We start from the raw sequence: 20,701 nt of genomic DNA, 5'->3' as shown, positions 1-20,701 counted from the left end.
TGCTCACTAGCTTGCTGTAACAAAATGGGTGAGAGCCTTACCGGAGAAGGTGACCTGGAGGATGTAGAACCGGTCAAAGGAATGGAGGTAGCCGTATGAGTAGGTATGGGTGATGGGGTTAATATGCTTCTACTGGGCACCAAGGGTTGATGCCGTCTGTGGTAGTACTTCAGAGGACTCAGTAGTGCACTTTGACGCTCCAAAGACCTCCTTGTATGTGTCATGCAGTAACCGCCAACCCCACCAAGCTTTGGGCAAGAAGACCTTCACTTGGGCAAGACAACCTTCACTTGGTTGAACATTGGTCTAGACTCTACTAGACCAGGGCGAGTGACTAGACCACCTGGCCTGGACCAGGACGAGGAGGGACTAGACCAGGGACGAGAAGGACTAGACCAGGACGAGGACTGGGTGGACGAGGACGAGAGAGGACCAGACCAACAAGGCGAGAGACTAGACCAGCTAGATTAAGCTGTCAAGGGTGAAACTGGACCAGAGACCAACAGGCTGCACAGGCGAAGCGAAGAAAACCAGCTACTCAACAGAGTGAGACTTCAGTTGAGGTCCCACCGTGATCGCCAAAATGAGAGCACCTGTAGCGTGGATAATGTGTCGTGCTCTCAACAGTGTGGGTGCCCCTCAGTGCAATGTGCGTGACAATCTCACTCAAACAAATGGAAACTCTCTCAAACAAAATGAAACACAAGAACAATGGATAACAACAGAGACACAATAGTGGACCAGAACATGTGGACTTGACTAGCTCAAAGAACCATGTACAGACTCTGGCGTGGCAGCACACTCAGCTCCAGCCCAGGACTCACAGGTACAAATGGGGTGTCGAGGCTCAGATATGCAGGGATGGTGAAGCAGTGCTCTGTGTAAGACTCGCTACCTAGACGATGAACCGACCATCCATATAAGATAAAGATAATGACCCAACGGCTACTACTCATAGATACAATCATAAAGAGCCACCAACGACTCATAAATGTCGGCCAGCTAAGTGTTACCTGGCCACATGTCCACTAGGCCACCATCCGTATCCCTGCCAAGTGTCACTGCCCAGAGTGTCCGTCCAGTGTGAACAGACCAGACCAACTGTACTAGCTGTAACTGTGTCCTGTGAAAGTGACACTGTAGCCTGCTACAGTGAGTTACTGTCTACAGAGCCTCAGTCAGAGCATCAGGATGCATGCAGGGAGCAAGTGGGGGCACAGATGCCTTGCCTTATGACTGAGGAGATGCGTCAGAGGCTTGAGCTGCCACTTCAACTTGAGGATTTGCACACGGCTCTTACTGCACTCCCCCGTGGTAGCTGTCCAAGTGAGGATGGCTTGACTCCCAGTTTTTTCATGGAGTACTGGGACTTGCTTGGCCCAGATCTCTGTAGTGCTTTTCAATACATCTTGCACATAGGAGAGATGCCTGACAGCATGAGTGCGGGTCTGGGAGTGCGGGTCTGATCTACCTCATTCTCAAGGAGGGTGGCTCCTTGGATGAGATTCGATAGTGGTGCCCTATCACTATCCTCAACTCAGCCTACAAAATTCTTGCCAAGGCTCTGAGTTTGAGGATCCAGCCACTTCTACAGAGCCTTATACATGGGACTTAGACAGGTTTTGTCGAGTGCAGTATCCTTGACAACATGCTTACTTTTTGGGAGGCTTCTGCCCTTGCACGGCTCCGTGGTGAGGCTTCTGTCCTTGCACAGCTCCATGGTGAGGCCTACGACACAGTTGACTGGGACTTTCTACCGGCCACTTTACGCAGGATGGGCTTCTCAGATGCTTGGATCAGAGGGGTGTCAGGTTTGTACAGACGGGCACACAGTCAGGTACTTTTGTCAGGAGGTAGAGGTCATCGTTTCATGCTCACATGTTCGGTCAGACAGGGCTGTCCTGTTGCCCCCTTCCTCTTTCTGTTATATGCTGAGGCGAATAGCAAGGTTTTGGTGTCACAGAGCCTTATACAAGGACTCAGACAGGTTTTGTCGAGTGCAGTATCCTTGACAACATGTTCACTTTTTGGGAGGCTTCTGCCCTTGCACGCCTCCGTGGTGAGGCTTCTACCCTTGCGCGGCTCCATGGTGAGGCCTACGACACAGTTGACTGGGACTTTCTACAGGGCACTTTACGCAAGATGGGCTTCTCAGATGCTTGGATCAGAGGGGTGTCAGCTTTGTACAGACGGGCACACAGTCAGGTACTTTTGTCAGGAGGTAGAGGTGATCGTTTCATGCTCACATGTTCGGTCAGACAGGGCTGTCCTCTTGCCCCCTTCCTCTTTCTGTTATATGCTGAGGCGAATAGCAGGTTTTTGGTGTCGCAGCAGGTTGGTTTACGAGGCTTAGCACTCCCTATTCGGGGAGATGAGCTATTGGACGTTGAGTTTGCTGACGACTCAGCCTTGTACTTGGATGGCCAGGAGGCAAACCTTCACAGGTGTGAGTAGGCTCTTCAGACCTTCTGTTGTGCTATCTGGTGCACTGATCAATTGGAGAAAGACGGTGGCTTTCTCGGTTGGTAGTGCTCCTGTGCCCGACTGGACGCCAGGTCAGTGTTTCAGGTGGATTCCCTCAGGGATTGCAGTTCGGTACTTGGGCTGTCAGGTTGGTTTGGACTTGTCTCCCGAGCAACATATTACTCCCCTCTTGTCCATCAGGAGGAAGTTGTTACATTGGAGCTCCGCACGACTTTCTTTGGCTGGCAGAGTTGTAGTGGCCAACCAAGAGTTGTTGGCTGCTATGTGGTACATCACTTCTTGCTGGATCTTCTCGAGTTCTTGTATTAGTCAGGTAGAGCGGCTGATCAAGAATTTCCTTTGGTCAGGGCGAGACACTCTAACTGCCCGATCCAAAGTGGCTTGGCAGGTCATCACTCTTCCTTGTTCACAGTGAGGGCTTGGGATCATTGACCCAGCACAGCAGAGCAGAGCCCTTCTTGGGAAGTTCATCGTCCGAGGTCTTCTTCCAGGTGAGGAGCCTTGGAAGGAGTTCTTGTTACAGCGGCTTCGGGCTAGGGTGCTTCAGGCAGGAGGCCTCTGGCATCCCTCTACCTGATGGATCTTCACAGAGATGCGTAGAGTTGGTTTGAGCAGGAGACTAGAGGATCGCTTTGCTATGGGGTTGCTTCAATCTTGGGAGCACTTGCGGCGAGGCCTAGAGCAGCGCCAGCCTACTTGCACGGAGGAGTGCCTATGAGGACAGCCACTTGTTTGGAACCCCATGGTTAGCACTCAGAGAGGGCACTTGGTTGGTAGTCGGCCTCATGTTTCCTGGGGTTTCATTGCAGCGGGACCAGCACGATCTTTAGGTGACTATTACAGTTTTCAGGCTTGTCAAAGGAGCTTCAGGGCATTCATCTCTGCAGGGCATGAGAGGGGTGCATAGCATGTGTCAGGACATCTCAGAGGCAGTACCAGCTGAGTGGCTCACGCCTCTCAAGTCAGCAGTGCCTAGGTGGATGGGAGCTTTCACGTGGTTGGAGGTTCTCATCTCTGTTCGGGCTTACTCAGAGACTGTTCCCTCCCTGTTTTTCGAGCTTCAGGGTGAGGGATGTTTACAGCGAGTTGCAGTAGAGGCCCCGCAGGTGGTAGAGTGCTGTTTTCAAAGGATCCGAGTGGTGGGAATCTGCGGGAGGACTTGTGTCATCGATTCTCACCTAGCAGCTCTTGAGACTCGACATTGGAGGCTGTGGGCCTAGGAGTGTTGTCCACTGGCACGAGTACAGTGGGACCCTGGAGAGTGGCTCTAGAGGGACCCTTTCTCTTCTGCAGACCGCCCAGGTGTCCCTTTTTTTCAGTACACTGTTTGATTGGGACGTCACATACTGGTAGCATAGAGAGAGGCTCACCCCGCTGCAGCACCTTATTGGCAGGAGGAGGGTCTCACAGCTGAGTTCTTAGCAGCTTTTTGGGAGAGGTTGTGGAACTCCAGACAGCCGAGGCGAGTCATTTTGTTTCAGTGGCTGGTCGCACACAGAGCTACAACAATTGGGAGTTGGTTGGTGCATAGTGGTCTCTCGATCGCATGTGCAGCTTGTGGCCACCTTGTGGAGAGTCAGCATCACTGTCTTTCGGACTGTCCTTTGGCACAGCAGGTGTCGGTTGATGCCTGCTCTTTCCACGGCTCGGCAGCACACTTGGGGGGCAGCGCCTTGGTCCACTATCACCGTCCCGGCACTTCAGTTTGAGCTATCTTCCACCAGCAGGATGATAGTGATGCAGGGGGGGCGACCTACACTACATCCTGCCACAGAGCTTACTCCACAGGAGTGGTGCAGTGAGAGAGAGGAGTGCTGGGAGCTCATCAGTGGCCTGACACTCTGGTTCATCTGGCGGGCCCGCTGTTTCCGCATCTTCGAGGCTCGCCTGTACCACCAGCAGAGACTGTTCGCGACCTTTGGCTAGAGTTGATCCACACTCTCAGAGGACAGCTCGAGAGACTCCAGGGCAGCTCCGACCGCATGCGGGAGCGTAGAGAGGCCTTCCTTCGACTCTGGCGTCTTGGGCCTTTTTTCACCATGGTCCAGGGTGTACCTAGATGGCACTATCGTCCACCTGTGTGGCTTTTCCCTCCTTCCATTTCTTGATTTAACCTCATTGTACATATGTTGTTTTTTCATTGGGAGAGTCTCCCCTTCATGGTTGTTGTAGCCCTCTCTCGAAGAGGTGGTTGTAGCCCTGTGGGCAGTTTCATTAACTAATAGAAGGATTTTTTTCTCGGAAAAAAAAGTATTGCTATCTTGATGTAATTGCCTTCAATTATATCTTGGATTCTTGTTAGCTGTGAAAGTAAGCTTTTAAAATTGCTTAGGTGATTCGCCATTGAGGTTTGTGGTTTTTTAATCAGTGCAAAAAAATCATAAAGTATGCTGATTTGTTAGTGCTTACAGCTTGCTGCAAAAGAACCATCTAATATATCCCAAGCTTTCTTTGACATGGTGCACGACCCAATGTGGTGCACTAAGGTGTCATAGACAACTTACCTATAATTCCGAGGGCCTTATCATTTTTAGTTTCTCATTGTGCATTGCCCTCTCTAGTGCTTGTGTGTGTCTCTGTGCCTTTTACAATGTTCTACAGTTCTTTCTTCATTAATTGAAACCCAATCTTCGCTTGCCATGTGTGAAAATTAGTGACATCAAACTTTTCCTTTTTTTCTAGAGGTGCCATAACAGGGTCTTACTCTTGCTAGAGCAGTGTCTGCTGTCTTATTATGTGGCATTTAAAATTAAGCAAATGCGACGAAGATTTGACAAAAGTGAAATTCTAATAAATAGATTTTTCATATATTTGAATTTCAATCCATCATTTAATGGATTGGCTTCTCAATGATCCACCGCTGCTTGTTGTGTAAGATGGGCTTTCTTGCCGTCCTCTTCAAACGGACGCCTTGACGAGCCGATGGAGACGTGACTTCAAGTTGTACGTTTGCTTGAAGATTCGCTAGTAATGTCATTGATCCAATAGACGAATCCGAGAAGATACTTTGGACCCAATGATGGTTACTTCTTTTTGAAGACATAAAAGGTTTTTGAGTGCTTGTAGATAGCTTCTTTGTACGGACAGTATGTGTAATTGCTCACACAACTTTACAGATGAAATGAATGCTCACTGTGTGAGCATCGGCTTAGCTAAATTTAACTCTAAAAACTCAACAAGCTTCAGAGAAACAAAAAACAAAGTTGGCAAAAACAATCAGGCGCCGTCTAGTATGGAAATCTTTTCTCAGAGCCTAGCGTTGTAGCAGAGGCACAAATTGGGATCGCCAACGCATCAAAACTGAATCCGTATGGTCGGATTTGGCTGAGGTGCTCTCCCATAGGACCTCTTCAGTCAGCGCTCCACTCAAAAGATTTGTGTTGAGTCGGTTTGCGCCATGGAGTCAGTTTGTACGGTTGTTGCAGCCTTGTTGAGCACCGAATTGAGAAGGACAATTTCAATGGTCAATAATAAAGCCTTGCTTGTTGTAGAGGTTGAAGAATAGCTTCAAGTTGAGGCTTCGCCGAAGCTTAATAAGTAATTCTATTGCTTATTTACGTAGAGTCCTAAACTAAGCAGAAATTACTTGCTTGCTTAGTTTAGGACTTTTGGTAAATAAGCAATTAAATTACTCTGTGTAAGCTTCGCCGAAGCCTCAACTTGAAGCTATTCTTCAACCTCTCCAGCAAGCAAGGCTTTAATATTGAACATTGAAATTATCCTTCTCAATTCGGTGCTTGACAAGGCTGCAACAACCGTACAAACCGACTCCGTGGTGCAAACCGACTCAACCTAATCGTTTTCGCTAGCTTCGTTTTTTGAGTTTTTAGAGTTAAATTTAGCTAAGCCAATGCTCACACATAGTGAGCATTCATTTCATCTGTAAAGTTGTGTGAGCACTAACACATACTGTCCGTACAAAGAAGCTATCTACAAGCACTCAAAAACCTTTCATGTCTTCAAAAAGAAGTAACCATCATTGGGTCCAAAGTATCTCCTCGGATTCGTCTATTGGATCATTGACATTACCAGCGAATCCTCAAGCAAACGTACAACAACTTGAAGTCACGTCTCCATCGGCTCGTCAAGGCATTCGTTTCAAGAGGACGGCAAGAAAGCCCATCTTACACAACAAGCGGCGGTGGATCATTGAGAAGCCAATCCATTAAATGATGGATTGAAATTCAAATATATGCAAAATCTATTTATTAGAGTTTCACTTTTGTCAAATCTTCATCGCATTTGCTTAATTGTAAACGCCACATAATAAGACAGCAGACACTGCTCTAGCAAGAGTAAGACCCTGTCATGGCACCTCTAGAAAAAAAGATAAAGTTTGATGTTACTAATTTTCACACATGGCAAACGAAGATTAGGTTTCAATTAATGAAGAAAGGAGTGTGGAACATTTTAAAAGGCACAGAGACACACAAGCACTAGAGAGGGTAGTGCACAATGGGAAATTAAAAATGAGAAGGTCCTTGGAATTATAGGTGAGAATAACGATGACACCTTAGCGCACCACATTGGGTCTTGCACCACGGCAAAGGAAGCTTAGGATATATTAGATGGTTCTTTTGGAGCAGGTTGTAAGCACTCAAAAATCAACATACTTTATGATTTTTTTTCACTGATTATACAGCCATAAACCTTAATGGCCAATCACCTAAGCAATGTCTTCCAGATATCGAAGCATCACTGCTCGAAGAAGAGCGTAGGCTTAACAAGAAGATTGACCAGATAAATGGAGCTCTTTATGCTAAGGGACAACTAGCTGCTTTCCTGAAGACTAAGAAAAATTTAAAGTACACCTTTTGTGGCAAGTAGGGACACTTAGAAGAATAGTGTTTTACAAAGAAGAAGGCACAGAAAGCTTGTTTAGCTGAATCAAACACTGATGCCCCACACCTCTTCTTTGCATAAAATGCAGTTTTGTTATGTAAATCTTTAGCTATGAGCAGATTTAGAAGGAAGTTAGCAAACATAGTTTTATCGTGAAAGAAGCACAATGTCACGAAGAGCTTTCGCCTGTGAACGCGATGAAGCAGAGGACGCTTCAAACGGACACTTCACGAGGGAGTAAGGGGAGTACACAGTGCTCTGCAGAAATGTCGTAATGCTTATTATTCAAAACTTACAAAACCCTTACAAAAGTTGGCTTTAATACCTTAACCATAGGGTTTTTAAATGTGCAATGTCCCGGCGCCCAAGGTCTTTATGGCTCCACAACTTATTGTATCTGCAATTTAGGCACGCTAACTAATGTATTCTTTACAACTTGGAACTCTCATTGAGACCATAACTCGTTACAAATATTACAATAGCTGGGAAATTACAATACATGGCCATTTTGAGAATTAAGGGGGGGCGGGGGTAAAGCTCATCAATATTGTCCATAGTCAGTCATTTGCCTAGGCACCTCGCATGTCGAGCTAGGGTGATCTGGATTCTCTGCTGCAGCCTCCTTCGATACTTTGAAGCCCCCCGTGGTCGTGGACGTCTAGATCTCCCTAGCTCAATCTCCTGGTCGATCAACGTCCCTCTAGTGTGGGTGTGATATGAAGCTGAGCTCTGTTGTGGCAAGCACTTCTCTGGCTGCTCACTATGTGCAGGTGTAAAGAAATCTGTGATTTGCCTCTGAGACTGGCTCTTCCCTGATGTCCTCAGCAAGATCTCCCTGTGTCTGCTCAACTCGAGTAAAAACAGGTCTAGGCATCTCCGGTCTGGGTATCTCATGACTCTAGAAAGTGGTCTGAAACCCTCTCTAAACAAGCAGTGAAAGCGGCCATGAGTCTCATAGTACATTGGGCAGTGACATATGTAGTGCAGCTCTATCTCTGGCTCAATATGACATAAATGGCATATCCTTGCCTCTGCTGGTACTCCTCAAAATCTACCACTGTCGATCTGAAGCTGATGCGAGGATGTGCGTATCTGGCCAATAGCACACCGTATTCCATGAGATAAGTGTGAATCCATGTATCCAGGCCTCGTCACAAATCCGTCCTCCGTGAGTTGGAGAAGATGCTCTCTATAGAAAGCCATCTTCGTGCCCAACTCCTGTATCGGCTACATCCATGTGCTCTTGGTATTTAGCTGAATCAGATCCTGACGTATGAGCCTAGTGATCTCTATTTGTGTGATAGATAGGGAGGGTGCATCCAAGGAGTACTGGAACGGGGGCAATCTGTGCATGCTTGCTAAACTCATGTAACTGAACCCATGATTTCATTTGCCCATACCAACATGTTGTATCATCGTGCAATGTTAGCTATCTGGAGGACTCAAGGGCTAGCCGAGCATATCTGTTCCTAGGGAGGTCCCATAAACTATGCATAAAGGATACCGATCTAGTAAGTGCCTTGACCACGAGGGGAGGAGCAGCTAGCTCGGCTCAGATAATGTCACGTGGCAGTGAGGCCTTAGCCCAAATCATCCGAGAAATCATAGAGACTAGAGGCCTCTCCATACATCTCCATCCATCAGTGCTACGAGATTTTCCATGGTGATACACCGAGGGTCTCCATATTTGAACTCCATAAAGCATAGCTGAAGCTACTAGAGTGTCAAAAAAACCAAAGCTTTGTTCGAGGTTCCTAAAACTGAACCTGCGAACACATCCTCTCCTGTCTCCCTAATTCTAACAAGTTGCACATAAAGCAGGTGACGAGGTGCACACAGTACCCTTTGCTGCCACGCTGCTCTCTCTGTTGGTCATTGGCTGCACCTGACGAGCTGCTGGTTGTGTTGTCGCCAGGTCATGTTGTCGCCAGTGCCACCTTTCGATACATAAATTAGGCTCTGTAGGACTAATACAAAGGCAAGCAAGGGGGCAGCTCCATCCTGCTGAACAAGGGGGCAGCTTGCATAAATGAGCTGTTGAACCACTTTTGTCCACTGTAATCAGCAATGGAGACCAAGAGCAGCTCACCCGTGTGCAGGTCTTCCCCGCCGGTTAGGAAGGCAGCATTCACGGTCACGAAAAAAAAGGATAACATAGGTGGAAGGGTGGTGGAAGGAGAGGGCCAACCTCATCCAAATGGTCTTCAACAAGGGCAAGCAATGGAAAAAAGAGAAAGAAGACCTTCAGGCAAAAGTCCAATCGCTCCGAGAGGAGATCTCAGCCCTCAAACTAGAGCTTGCAGAAACTAGAGCGGGGAGTGGACTTAAAGAAGGAGAAATCCAGCCCTTGATGATAGAGGAACTGAAAGTCATCAAAGAACAAATGCAGAAGATCAAAGAAGAAGAGAAGAAACATAAGGTGAAGACGTCCTTGTGGGTGGATGTAATCACGAAAACACAAAAGAAGGTAGATGAGGGCGAGAAATGGATAGAAGTCGCCAAGTAAGCGGAAGGGAAAGAACCAACAGTCATCCCCACTCCTACAATCATCAACATGACCTTAGAGGAAGAGCAAGGAGGAAGGCTAGAGCTCTACATGTACGAGTGACCGGTCTAAAACACCGTGATGATGTGGAGGGGGAAGTCAAAGAACTTCGATGGGTAGTGAGGCCACTCACACAAAGGCATGGAGAGTGGGGAAGAAGAGAGAAGGAAATGGGGAGACTTCAAAGGAGAGAGCATTGATCCTTCGCTTTCCCTCCATGGAAGCAAAGAAGGATTTCTTGAAGAGACGTCCTACACTAAAGAAAACGGGGATATTCCTTGGGAACGACCTCACACTCTCACAGCTTGCTCATATGAAAGAAGTTATGCCTGAGATAAGGACAGTCCGAGAGAAAGGAAAGTGGCCTTCTATAGAGATAGACGAGTGGTTACTATGAAGAGGCGCTCCGCATGACGGCGCGAGACCTATGGGACCACACTCAAAGTTGCTACTTGGAATTGTAATGGATCTCTATGCCTTGATGTGGATGCCTTTGAGGATAGTTTCACTGGGAGGGACATCATCTTCTACTCTGAGACACATCAGGCCCCTGGGCAGTCTATGCCACATGTTAGCGGATACAGATGGGAGACAGCTTGCAGACAGGAGACTCGATCAAAGCATAGATGACCGGGCTCAGGAGGAGTGACAGTCTTATTCAGGGAGGAGTTACAACCATTGATACATATAGCCCACAGGGATGAGCAGGCTAGGTACATGTGGGATAGATTTAGGGCAGAGACAGGCAGATACCTCTACATTGCTATCTGCTACTTTCCTCCTAGTACGTCAATATATGCACCACCTAGAGGACAATCCCCCTTTTTTATTTTGGATGATGACATAAGGGAGTTTTCTAGGGATGGTGAGATTTTCATTTTGGGGGACTTCAATGCTAGGACTGCTCATCACCAAACAGTATTTTATGATACTTCAGAGGAGATGTTGAGGGAGTTGGATGTTGTAGAGATGGGCCTATCTAGATTGTCACGGGATGTGGAGCATACCGAGTATGGACGGCACTTGATAGACATGGGGACTGCACATGGGTTGGCCATTTTGAATGGCCTACAGAGATTTCTCGTTGCGGGAGGTTTTACATGCTTTCCACACAGACATGGAGCCAGCATAGTGTATTATATCATGGCACAACTAACCTTTATCTCTAGTATCCAAGACCTCACAATTGAACCTAGACCTATTGGTGTGGCAGTAGATCATGCCCTTGTGTCATTGACCATCTCTTTTCAGTTTAATGTAGCACACATGCCACGAGTAGCAGCCTCTACTCGCTACACCTTTACCCGGGAGACGGACTCTGTGTACATAGATGGGATCTACAGACGCTTGTGCACTGAGGAGCCAGGGCGACCTCTAGAGGAGCTTACTTACATACTGACACAGACATTGCCTGATGCAGCAACAGAGGCATACCCACACACCCAGCCTGAGCACAGGCGACGTTCTGGGAGCATGTCCCAAAACAGCTGGTATGATGAGGAGTGCCGCGAGACAAGAGCCAGGAGGTGCTTTTGGGAGACATCGCTCATAGACAGTCACGGATTGCATTTAGATGCCTAGTATGGTGGAAGAAGAGGGCATTTTTGGCTCGACTAGGGCAAGATCTATATCAGCTATTTTTGAGTTCGGACTCAAGTGAAGCATGGCGACTCTTTCATGAGCACTCCCCCCCTCTTGCCATTACTTCTATAGAGCCCTGGGGCAAGTATGCATCATCTCTGTAAACAGTTCTTGGGCAGCCGCCTCTTCCCGACCCCCCAAGCCATGCCAACGCACATGTGCTTTTTTTTCACCGTTGAAATCATAGCAGCTAAAATACGCGTATTTTATTTAGAATACACGACGTCCCGTATTGAAACGTACAATACGTCTCCTAACGTTTTCTATTCTCATGTTTTTTTGCTCAAAACGTAATGTCTTTTCCTAGTTGATCAATTGTGTTTTAGAGCTTCATGGTGCTTGTTTATGTATGCTATTGAACAGTCATTGAGGAGGTCCATGAACCACTTCATTTGTCCTTATTAAAGTATCATATCTAAACAAGTTGACGTATTTTATTTTTGATTCTCAAAAATACGTCTAGTACGCGTATTGTACACCGCGTATTAAACGTCCCGTCCCGTACCGTAGCTGCTATGGCTGAGATGGTGAGGAAGGCAGTCGATAGGATGGGAGCTTATGATCATGATGGCTTAGTGGCTGAGCATTTTATACATGCCAGAGATCTGCTCGCAGAGCTTCTAGCAGTGATGTTCAACTGTGCCATGTGTGAAGGCCTACCTGATACTTGGAGTTTATCTACTATTGTACCTATCTTCAAGTGAGGAGACCCTATGGAGCTAGGGAATTAACAATGATTGGATACACATTGGCACGGTTGTACGCATCCATTCTTGAGCAGCAGTTGAGCAGATGGGCAGAGAGAGAGGGTATATGTGCAGCCGGATAGACAGGATTCAAGAGAGGTTTTTCTACTCTTAACCACATTTTGGCACTCAGAGCCATTATTGAGGAGGGTAGGTCACATGGGAGACAGATATATTGTAGCTTTGTGGACTTCTGCAAAGCATTTGACACAATGCCCAGAGCTAGATTGATGTGCAGACTGCAGGAGATGGGAGTACCCATAGAGCTGATTTGAGGGATCATGGCATTATATAGGACAATACCGGGGCACATACGCACTCCAGAAGGGTTATCTACATTGGCTTACTCCACTATCGGGGTGAAGCACGACTGCCCGCTCTTTCCTACTCTATTTGGTATCTATGTGGATGAGGTTTCAGGCCATATTGAGAGAGATGGTGATAGAGGCGCATAGGTGGCAAGGACATGGATTCCACTATTGTTATATGTTGATGATATTGTGTTGATCTCCGACTCTCCGGAGGGGATGCAACGTCACTTGGATGCTCTGCACAGGTTTTCCCACGACAGTGGTTTGTATGTCAACCTTGGTAAAACCAAGGTTATGGTGTTTAACACCACCCCACAGTGGATCAAGAGATCAGCACTCGCATTCACATACGGCCATAAGACAGTGGAGTATCCAGATCCTTACACTTACCTTGGGGTGGTCTTTAGTGGGCCGACATTTTCACTGAGGAGAGCATCAAAGACTAGACCGACCAGAGCCTATGCAGCATTGGGTGGATTGGAGAGGATGTGTTCACAGATTCAGTTTCAAGAACCTCAGACGAAGCTCCGAATTTTTGACGCTCTGGTGGCTTCTGCATTGCTCTATGGAGTTCAGATATGGGGGCCTTCATTGGACCATCATGGGAGGTCAGGTCGCACTGATGGATATGGGGAGAAATGGAGAAACCTCTGGTCTCTATGATCTTGCGGCTTATTAGAGCCAAGGCTTCAATACCACATGACATTATTCAAGCAGAGTTAGCTGCCCCCCCACTAGTGGTTGAGGGGCTTACCAGATCAGTCTCCTTCATACACCGCCTGTGGGACATCCTCAGAGATAGATATGCCCGCCTAGCACTTGAGTCCTCTCGACAGTTAGCTATGCAGGGAGATACAACATGTTGGTATGGGGAGATGACATCATGGTTTCAGTTACATTGGTTCAACATGGACAGATTGCCCCTCTTCCAATACTCATTGGATGCACCCTCTCTGACTCTTACACAGTCTGAGATTACCAGGCTCATGCGCCAGGACTTGACTCAGATAGATACCAGGAGGACTTGGATATAGCCGGCATAGGAGTTGGGCACGAAGATGGCTTTCTATAGAGAGCATTTTCTCCAACTCACCGAGGATAGTTTTGTGACGAGGCCCAGATACATGGACACCCACTTATCGCATGGGATACGATGTGCTATTGGCCAGATACGCACATATTCGCACCAGCTTCGGGTCGAGACTTGTAGATACAACGGAGTACCAACAGAACACATGACATGTCCCCTATGTCACATGGAGCCTGAGACAGAGTTGCACTACACATGCCACTTCCCAATTTAGGGAGGGCTTCGGACCACTCTCTAGGGTCATGGGGCATGAAAACCAAAGATGTATGGGATTTTTTTTGCTCGAGCTAGGCAAACACAGAGAGAGCCTGATCAAGGGAGAGGCTAGCGAGTCTCAGAGATGGATCACAGATTTCTTTAGAGCAGACACTGGGAAGCCGGAGGAGCAGTTACCACAGCAGAGCTCACACTCTCCTCACATCGGAGGCACGCTAATTGATCGAGCGACTGAGCTAGGGAGATCCAGACGCCCACAATTGCGGAGAACTACACATTATGGACGGGGCTACATCAGAGGATTCAGGTCACCCTGCCCGACATACACGACGCCCGGTCAGATTACTAACCATGGAGGAGATTGATGAGATCCGCTAGCGACCGATGATGGACCTCCCGTGATCCAGATGAAGATTGTACACCTTGCCCATTTTTGTATCAGCTTTGTACCAGCTTTTGTATCAGGTATTGTATCAGCCCTCACTCACTACATCCAGCCCTCCCCCCCCTACTCATAGCCTATACAGTTCAAGCTAGCTGCTTAGCTCACATTAGCAGTTAGGATTTTTATAGTATCCTTTCTTTTAAGTACCTTTTATTTTTGGTACTCAGACATTGTATCAGATCCACCATGTTGTAACTTTTTGGTCTCATAAGTCATTTTGGCCTTTTGAAGACGTTATTATAACATTTCATTTCATTTCATATCTCTCTCTCTCTCTCTCTCTCTCTCTCTCTCTCTCTCTCTCTCTCTCTCTCTCTCTCTCTCTCTCTCTCTCTCTCTCTCTCTCTCTGACTCACCAGAGGGTATGTAGCGAAAGTTGGATGCGTTACACAAATTTGCAAAGGATAGTGGATTGTCTGTCAACCTTGGTATAACCAAGGTTATGGTGTTTAACACCACACCACAGTGGATCAGGAGATCAGCACCGACTTTCACATATGGTCAAGAGATTGTAGAGTATACAGATGCATGCACTTACCTTGGGGTTGTGATCACTGGGCCGAGGTTTTCTTTGGGGAGAGCAGCAGAGACTAGACTGACTAGAGCTTTTGCGGCCTTGGGAGGCTTGGAGAGGATGTGTTCGCATGTTCAGTTCCAGGAACCTCGGACAAAGTTGTGGCTCTTTGATACCTTGGTAGCCTTAGCTATGTTGTATGGGGTGCAGACATGGGGACCTTCTGTAGGGCAGGATGGTTGGAGACGTATGGAGAGGCCCTTGGTATCTATGATCTCTCGACTGATCAAAGCCAATGCTTCCGTACCCCACGCTATCATTCGAGCAGAGCTAGCTGCCTCTCCTATGGAGATTGAGGCGCTTACCAGATCAGTCTCCTTTGTGCACAGCTTGTGGGATACTACTAGAGACAGATATGCTAGACTGGCCCTTGAGTCTTCCAGACAGTTAGCTCTTTAGTGGGACACTTCATGCTGGTATGCACAGATGACATCATGGTTTCAGACGCATGGTTTCACCATGGATAGGCTGGCCCCTTCCGGTACTCTCTTCAAGCACCCTCGATGTCTCTTACACGGGTGGAGATTTCTAGACTCGTTCGTCAGGACCTGATCGAGCTGGATACGAGGAGGACATGGATAGAGCCACCACAGGAGTTGGGCACGAAGATGGCTTTCTATAGAGAGCATCTTCTCCACCTCACAAGAGATGGGTTTGTGATTCGACCCAGCTACATGGACACACATATGTCTCATGGTTTGCGGTGTGCCATTGGTCAGATACGCACATCCTCACATCAGCCGGAGATTGAGACTGGTAGATTTAGAAGGATACCAGCAGATAGCACGATATGCCGCTTATGCTAGTTAGAGCCAGAGACAGAGCTACATTACATATGTCATTGCATAGTGTACTATGAGATACGGGGCTGTTTCCATTGCTTATTTAGAGAGGGTTTCGGTCCTTTCTCTAGGGTCATGAGTTATGAGGATCAGAGATGCCTTGGGCTATATCTACTTGAGCTACACATATATAGAGACACTTTACTGGGGAGAGATAGAGAGAGATAGTCCCTGAGACAAATTACAGATTTCTTTTCCCTAGATATGGGACAGCCAGAGGAGCAGTCATCATTACAGAGCTCGGCCCACACTCATTTGGCCACTACCGGCACTCTCATCAACCAAGCACTAGAGCTACGGAGATCCAGACAGCCACGATTGAGGAGAGGGGCTACACAGCATCGACGGAGACTACAGCAGAGGATTTGAGTCATACTCTCTCGATATCCAGAGTGCAGATGAGGATGGATTCTAGTAGTAGTATCTAGTTCTTTTGTACCTAGACATGGTATTAGATTCACCATTTTGTAACAAATTGGTCTCATAGGTCATTTTGGCCTTTTGAAGACCTTAGGGTTAGCCTCATTAAAGACCTCCAAAAGTTATTGTTAAAAAGTCCTTTGACCTTGGGCCTTGAGGTGGGAATCCTACCTAAGCATGAGGTGTTTGTCGTGCTTGTTAACTAAGGTGCTTAAGGTGTTTATGGGAACCTTGCCCAAGCTTGAGGTGTTTCTCATACTTAAATGACTAAGGTTCTTGAAGTGTTCAATTCAAACATGATCTCTCAAGAGACAAACAATTTTCATGCTTAAATGACTAAGGTGCTTGAAGTGTTCAATTCAAACATGATATCTTAAAAGGCATAAAAGACACATGTCAAGATTCTCTCCATTTGACCTCATGATGCGCTTGAATCCTATTGGATAGGCTTTAAAGGGATCCAATGAGAATTTAGATGCATGAAAATAACTAATTAAGTTCTTTCTCTCAAAAAGGAAAAAGAGGACACATGTCCAAATGATATAATTAAATAATGAGAGAGAGAGAGAGAGAGAGAGAGAGAGAGAGAGAGAGAGAGAGGTGGTCCAAGCATGAGAGATGAGAGGGGGTATACTCTCCCACACACACAGACACTCTCTCATTATGTGAAGTGCAAAGTGCAAGAGCTCCATCTCCTTCTCCAAGCTTGTGGAGAAGTTGAAAGCCTACTACAACACTCTTGGCTATGGAATGCAAATCCAACAAAGAGCCATGCTTCATCCTTCAATGCTTAAGCTTGTCATCTTCTTTATCTTCATTACTATGCTATTATGCTATGCTAAGCAAGAAGAGTGATGATAAGTGACGAACTATTTTTTTCTCCTATGAATGATTCTTCTTCCTCTTCCCTACCCTCATTCCCCGCTAGCTCTCTCCACCTTCGAAGGTGTTTGAGGCCTTGGGACTGAGGCTTGGGATAGTTAATGCTTTTTGCAAAGTTTATGTTATGCTCGTGATGCATGAAGCTTTCCATCTTCATTGCATCACCTAGGTCACAAGGAACACAAAGATTGTATTGTACCAAGTCTCTCTTGATGGGAGAATCTATCATACAAACGCCTTTTGGAGGGGGGACCATCAATTAAGTTCACCCTCTATGTTCTCAAAGTAATCTCACAAAAATGCTCGCTCTAATTCTCTTAATTCCGCTATTCTCAAAGTTCATAGGCCATTTCCATTACATGTAGGTGTCTACATAGCATGGCAAGCTTAGGGGAGACAAGATCGTCTGGAAAGATAGCAAACTCTCAAGGTCAAGGCCATGTGCTCCTAACCATGCTCTAACCTATGTGTACCATGCTCTGTCGTACCTAGACTCTGCTATCTGTAGAGTTGACTCAAATGCTCGCCATGTGACTGTCGATCCGGAGCTCTCTCACTCTCTTGATAAAGTAGATGGTCTGATAGAGTGCCTCCACTACCATGGGGAGGGTGGCAAGCTCTACCCTTATGATGTCCCATGGCACTGTGTGCTTGCCTCAAAAGTTAAAACAAGCGAGAAATCATATAGATATGTGGTGTCTCAAATCGTGCCCACTGTCTATTAGTTAATCCGGGTGCCCACACTGCTGCTGCATACATCAAGGCTGGAGTGACTAATGTGTCAAATAGACACCCCTTCCTCAAAGTGTGGTTGATAGCATCTCCGCTCTTGCATGGCCAATGCTGCATATCCTTGGGTGAGTCTGTTAGTGGCGGCATGTGCCATGGAGAAGGGTCCCTGTCTATTAGTGAATGCGACTCCCAGGTAGATGTAGGAGGTGACCACCTCTCCTGGTTCTCCTGCTGTTGGAAGTGTGGCTGCTCGTCGGATTGATTTGGAGGTGTGAAAGATCATGACCTTGGTCTTCCCAAGGTTCACTATAAGTCCCCTGTCTATAAGAAAACTCATCCAAGGCTCTCAAATGGTTGTGTAGGCCCTCTAGTGACTCTGAGATCTATACCATGTCATCAGCATATAGCATAATGTGGACTGGAGCATTTGCTAGGTCAGCTCCCGCCCCTCCCGCTCATAGGATGTAATCGGAGATCTCGTTGATCCACTTGTAGAATGTAGTTGGAGATCTCGTTGATGTAGAGTCCGGGGAGAGCAGGCTGCCTTGCTTAACACCAATGGTGCTAGCAATAGATTCTGACATACCGCATAGGCAAGGAACTCTCCCAATCACTCTCTCATAGAGAGCATAGATAGCCCATATAATCTCTGAGGGTATCCCCAAACTTTGAAGTCGTCGAAAGAGCCTCTCCCGTGGGACTGTGTCAAACGCTTTGCGGAAATCCACAAAGCAGCAGTAAAGCCTCTTCTTCCGCACCTTTGCTCCATCAATGAGGCTACGCAGAGCGAACATGTGGTCAATGGTGGAGAAGGTCCTCTTGAACCCTGCCTGGCCAAGAGCCCGTAGGCCCTCAGCCTCCCCATATGAACTAAGCTCAGCCTCAAGAACTGCCCCATATAGTTTGGCCAGTGTATGGCCAATCATGATAGTCCCTAGGTCCAAGGTGTCTCCAGATTTGTGGATCGGCACAATGGTGTGCCTGGTCCACTCCTCTGAGAAGCCCTCCCCTATAGCTCAGTTGAATGCATGTGCAATCAGCGGAGTGATGCTACAAAGAAGTGAGAGATGCATAGGCCTGCTTGTGACGGTAGGGACTAACATAATGTCGAATTGATATGGACAGGTTTACTGGATAGGTCCAATCCTTTAACTTCTTGCACTATAAAATCAGCCTCCTCATTGGAGTAAGAGCGGGAATAGTTAAGGAGAGAGTGCGCATCCCTACCTCACACCTATGGTGCTGGTAACATCTGGGCCCAGCAAGTACACTTGGGGTTATTTCTTCAGATGCAAGCCCAAGGCTTTCACACATTTTCAAGTTTGGAGGATTATCTTGAAGGTTTTGGTGCTGCGGGTAGAGAGGACGTTGGGGAGGACGTTGGGGGGGGTTGGGGGGGGGGGGGGGGGGGGGGGGGGGGGGGGGGATAGATCTGTATCTCAGGTTCTCACTGAAAACTGTTAATTGGGGAGCATCTAGTGTGAGTTTCTTTTGTATACACTCCAGTGCTGGATTCTGTTTCCTTACTCCCCTCTTTCCTCTTTTTTGGAAAGGTCTGGTATCTCTGTCATTCGTTATCTATGAGAGTGGACACCGATGCATCCATCATCTGCATGGTCTGACACATTGCTGTTGAGATGGTTATTTTGTATCTTCTTCCACCATAAATCCAGTACTGTCTCAGAGGACATTTTGGCATTTTACAGATGCTTATGTCCTGTATTGAAAGCTGTACTCTAGTGTTTGAGCATGTTTGCTTGAATGTAATAATATATGTTTCTTTGTGAGAAAGCTTAGTACTACATCCTGTTTAACAATCCAAGTCATTGATACGTCTTTTTGCACAGTCACTTTATACACCATGGCATTTGATTCCACAAAAGAACTGCATGCTGAGGCACCACTCTGCATGTTGTCAGCGTTTTATCTCACTAAACTGCATGGCGATTGTCTGCAGCATATGTGACTGACAAGAAACTCCCTGAAACTCCACTCTTTTTTGGTTTACTGTTTTATTTCTTCACCATTTCTGTTCTCGTTTCCACATTTCTATTGCCTTGCATTATGTAAACTCCTCATATTATATCTATTTCCGTTTTCGTTTCCCCCTGATTTCCAGGGTTCTTGTAAATTTCTGATATGGAGAAACCAAATATAGGAAGGTTTCAACATAATAATTTAGATTATTGTTTTTGCAGAAGATAAAAATATGGCTTTCAACCTATCCTCGAGAGATTTTTGGGGGTCGCTTCGTGCGTGGTGTTCTTCGATATCTTTCAAATAGGTACAAACTAGTGGAACACAGTGGATGTTTAACAGTCTGGTGAATCTGTTGATAAAAATTTGCAGAAAGGATTTTGCATCCAGAAGGGGAATACACCAAGACGTTGCTGGAGCTCTCAAGGTATCCTGGTTAAGTTCTACTCTTTTGGGACCTTCACTCACTAAGAATGTTGCCCATAACCTTGATCTAGGATACTTTTCCCACTATAAAAATGAGACTGTTTGATGAGAAAATATTCCTGGATACTCCAGCCAGCTCCTCTAAGGCAGCGGAGGAGTGCCGCCACGCTTTTTTGGGACAATGTACACATACCACTACGTTCCTTACAGTGTCACAGGGTCAGATTACTTGGCATTTTTATCCACCGCCCTGGCGCATACTCAATGACTCCTAGAGACCACCCTGAACTTGGAGTCTTCATAGATATGTTTTGATTTCATGCTTACATCGTCGGGATATAGACCGGACACTCTCCAAATGACTCCAGGTATAGGTCATTAGTCAAACTTCTACCAGCGGGTTACAGTTTTAACTACGATCTGCAGCATCACTCTTTGGACCATGTGGAAAGCTCTTTGTGCTCACAGTCTTCTCCTACATCGACCACTTTGACAGCCATTTGGGATAAGCTGTTGCATACTCTTCAC

The 20,701-nt window shown here is 46.7% G+C and overlaps 1 protein-coding gene across 3 annotated transcripts in view; it reads left to right on the top strand.

The window, feature by feature from the left end:
• The window catches only part of LOC147447124 (uncharacterized), a 326,621-nt gene that overhangs the window by 209,212 nt on the left and 96,708 nt on the right, over positions 1-20,701 (top strand). For 2 of the 3 annotated variants that reach the window (XM_086523016.1, XM_086523015.1), the window contains 2 exons: positions 19,969-20,054; positions 20,120-20,174. The exons of the other annotated variant lie outside the window; for it this stretch is intronic. In XM_086523016.1, coding sequence (XP_086379142.1) covers positions 19,969-20,054; positions 20,120-20,174 — 141 coding nt within the window. The remainder of the gene's footprint in view (positions 1-19,968; positions 20,055-20,119; positions 20,175-20,701) is intronic. 3 annotated transcript variants of the gene reach the window in all.

Source organism: Adiantum capillus-veneris, chromosome 11 (genome assembly GCF_014529385.1).
Source record: "Adiantum capillus-veneris isolate H3 chromosome 11, ASM1452938v2, whole genome shotgun sequence".
NCBI classification, from domain to species: domain Eukaryota; kingdom Viridiplantae; phylum Streptophyta; class Polypodiopsida; order Polypodiales; family Pteridaceae; genus Adiantum; species Adiantum capillus-veneris.
Note: the sequence above shows the minus strand (reverse complement) of the source record. Positions and strands in the feature narration are given on the sequence as shown.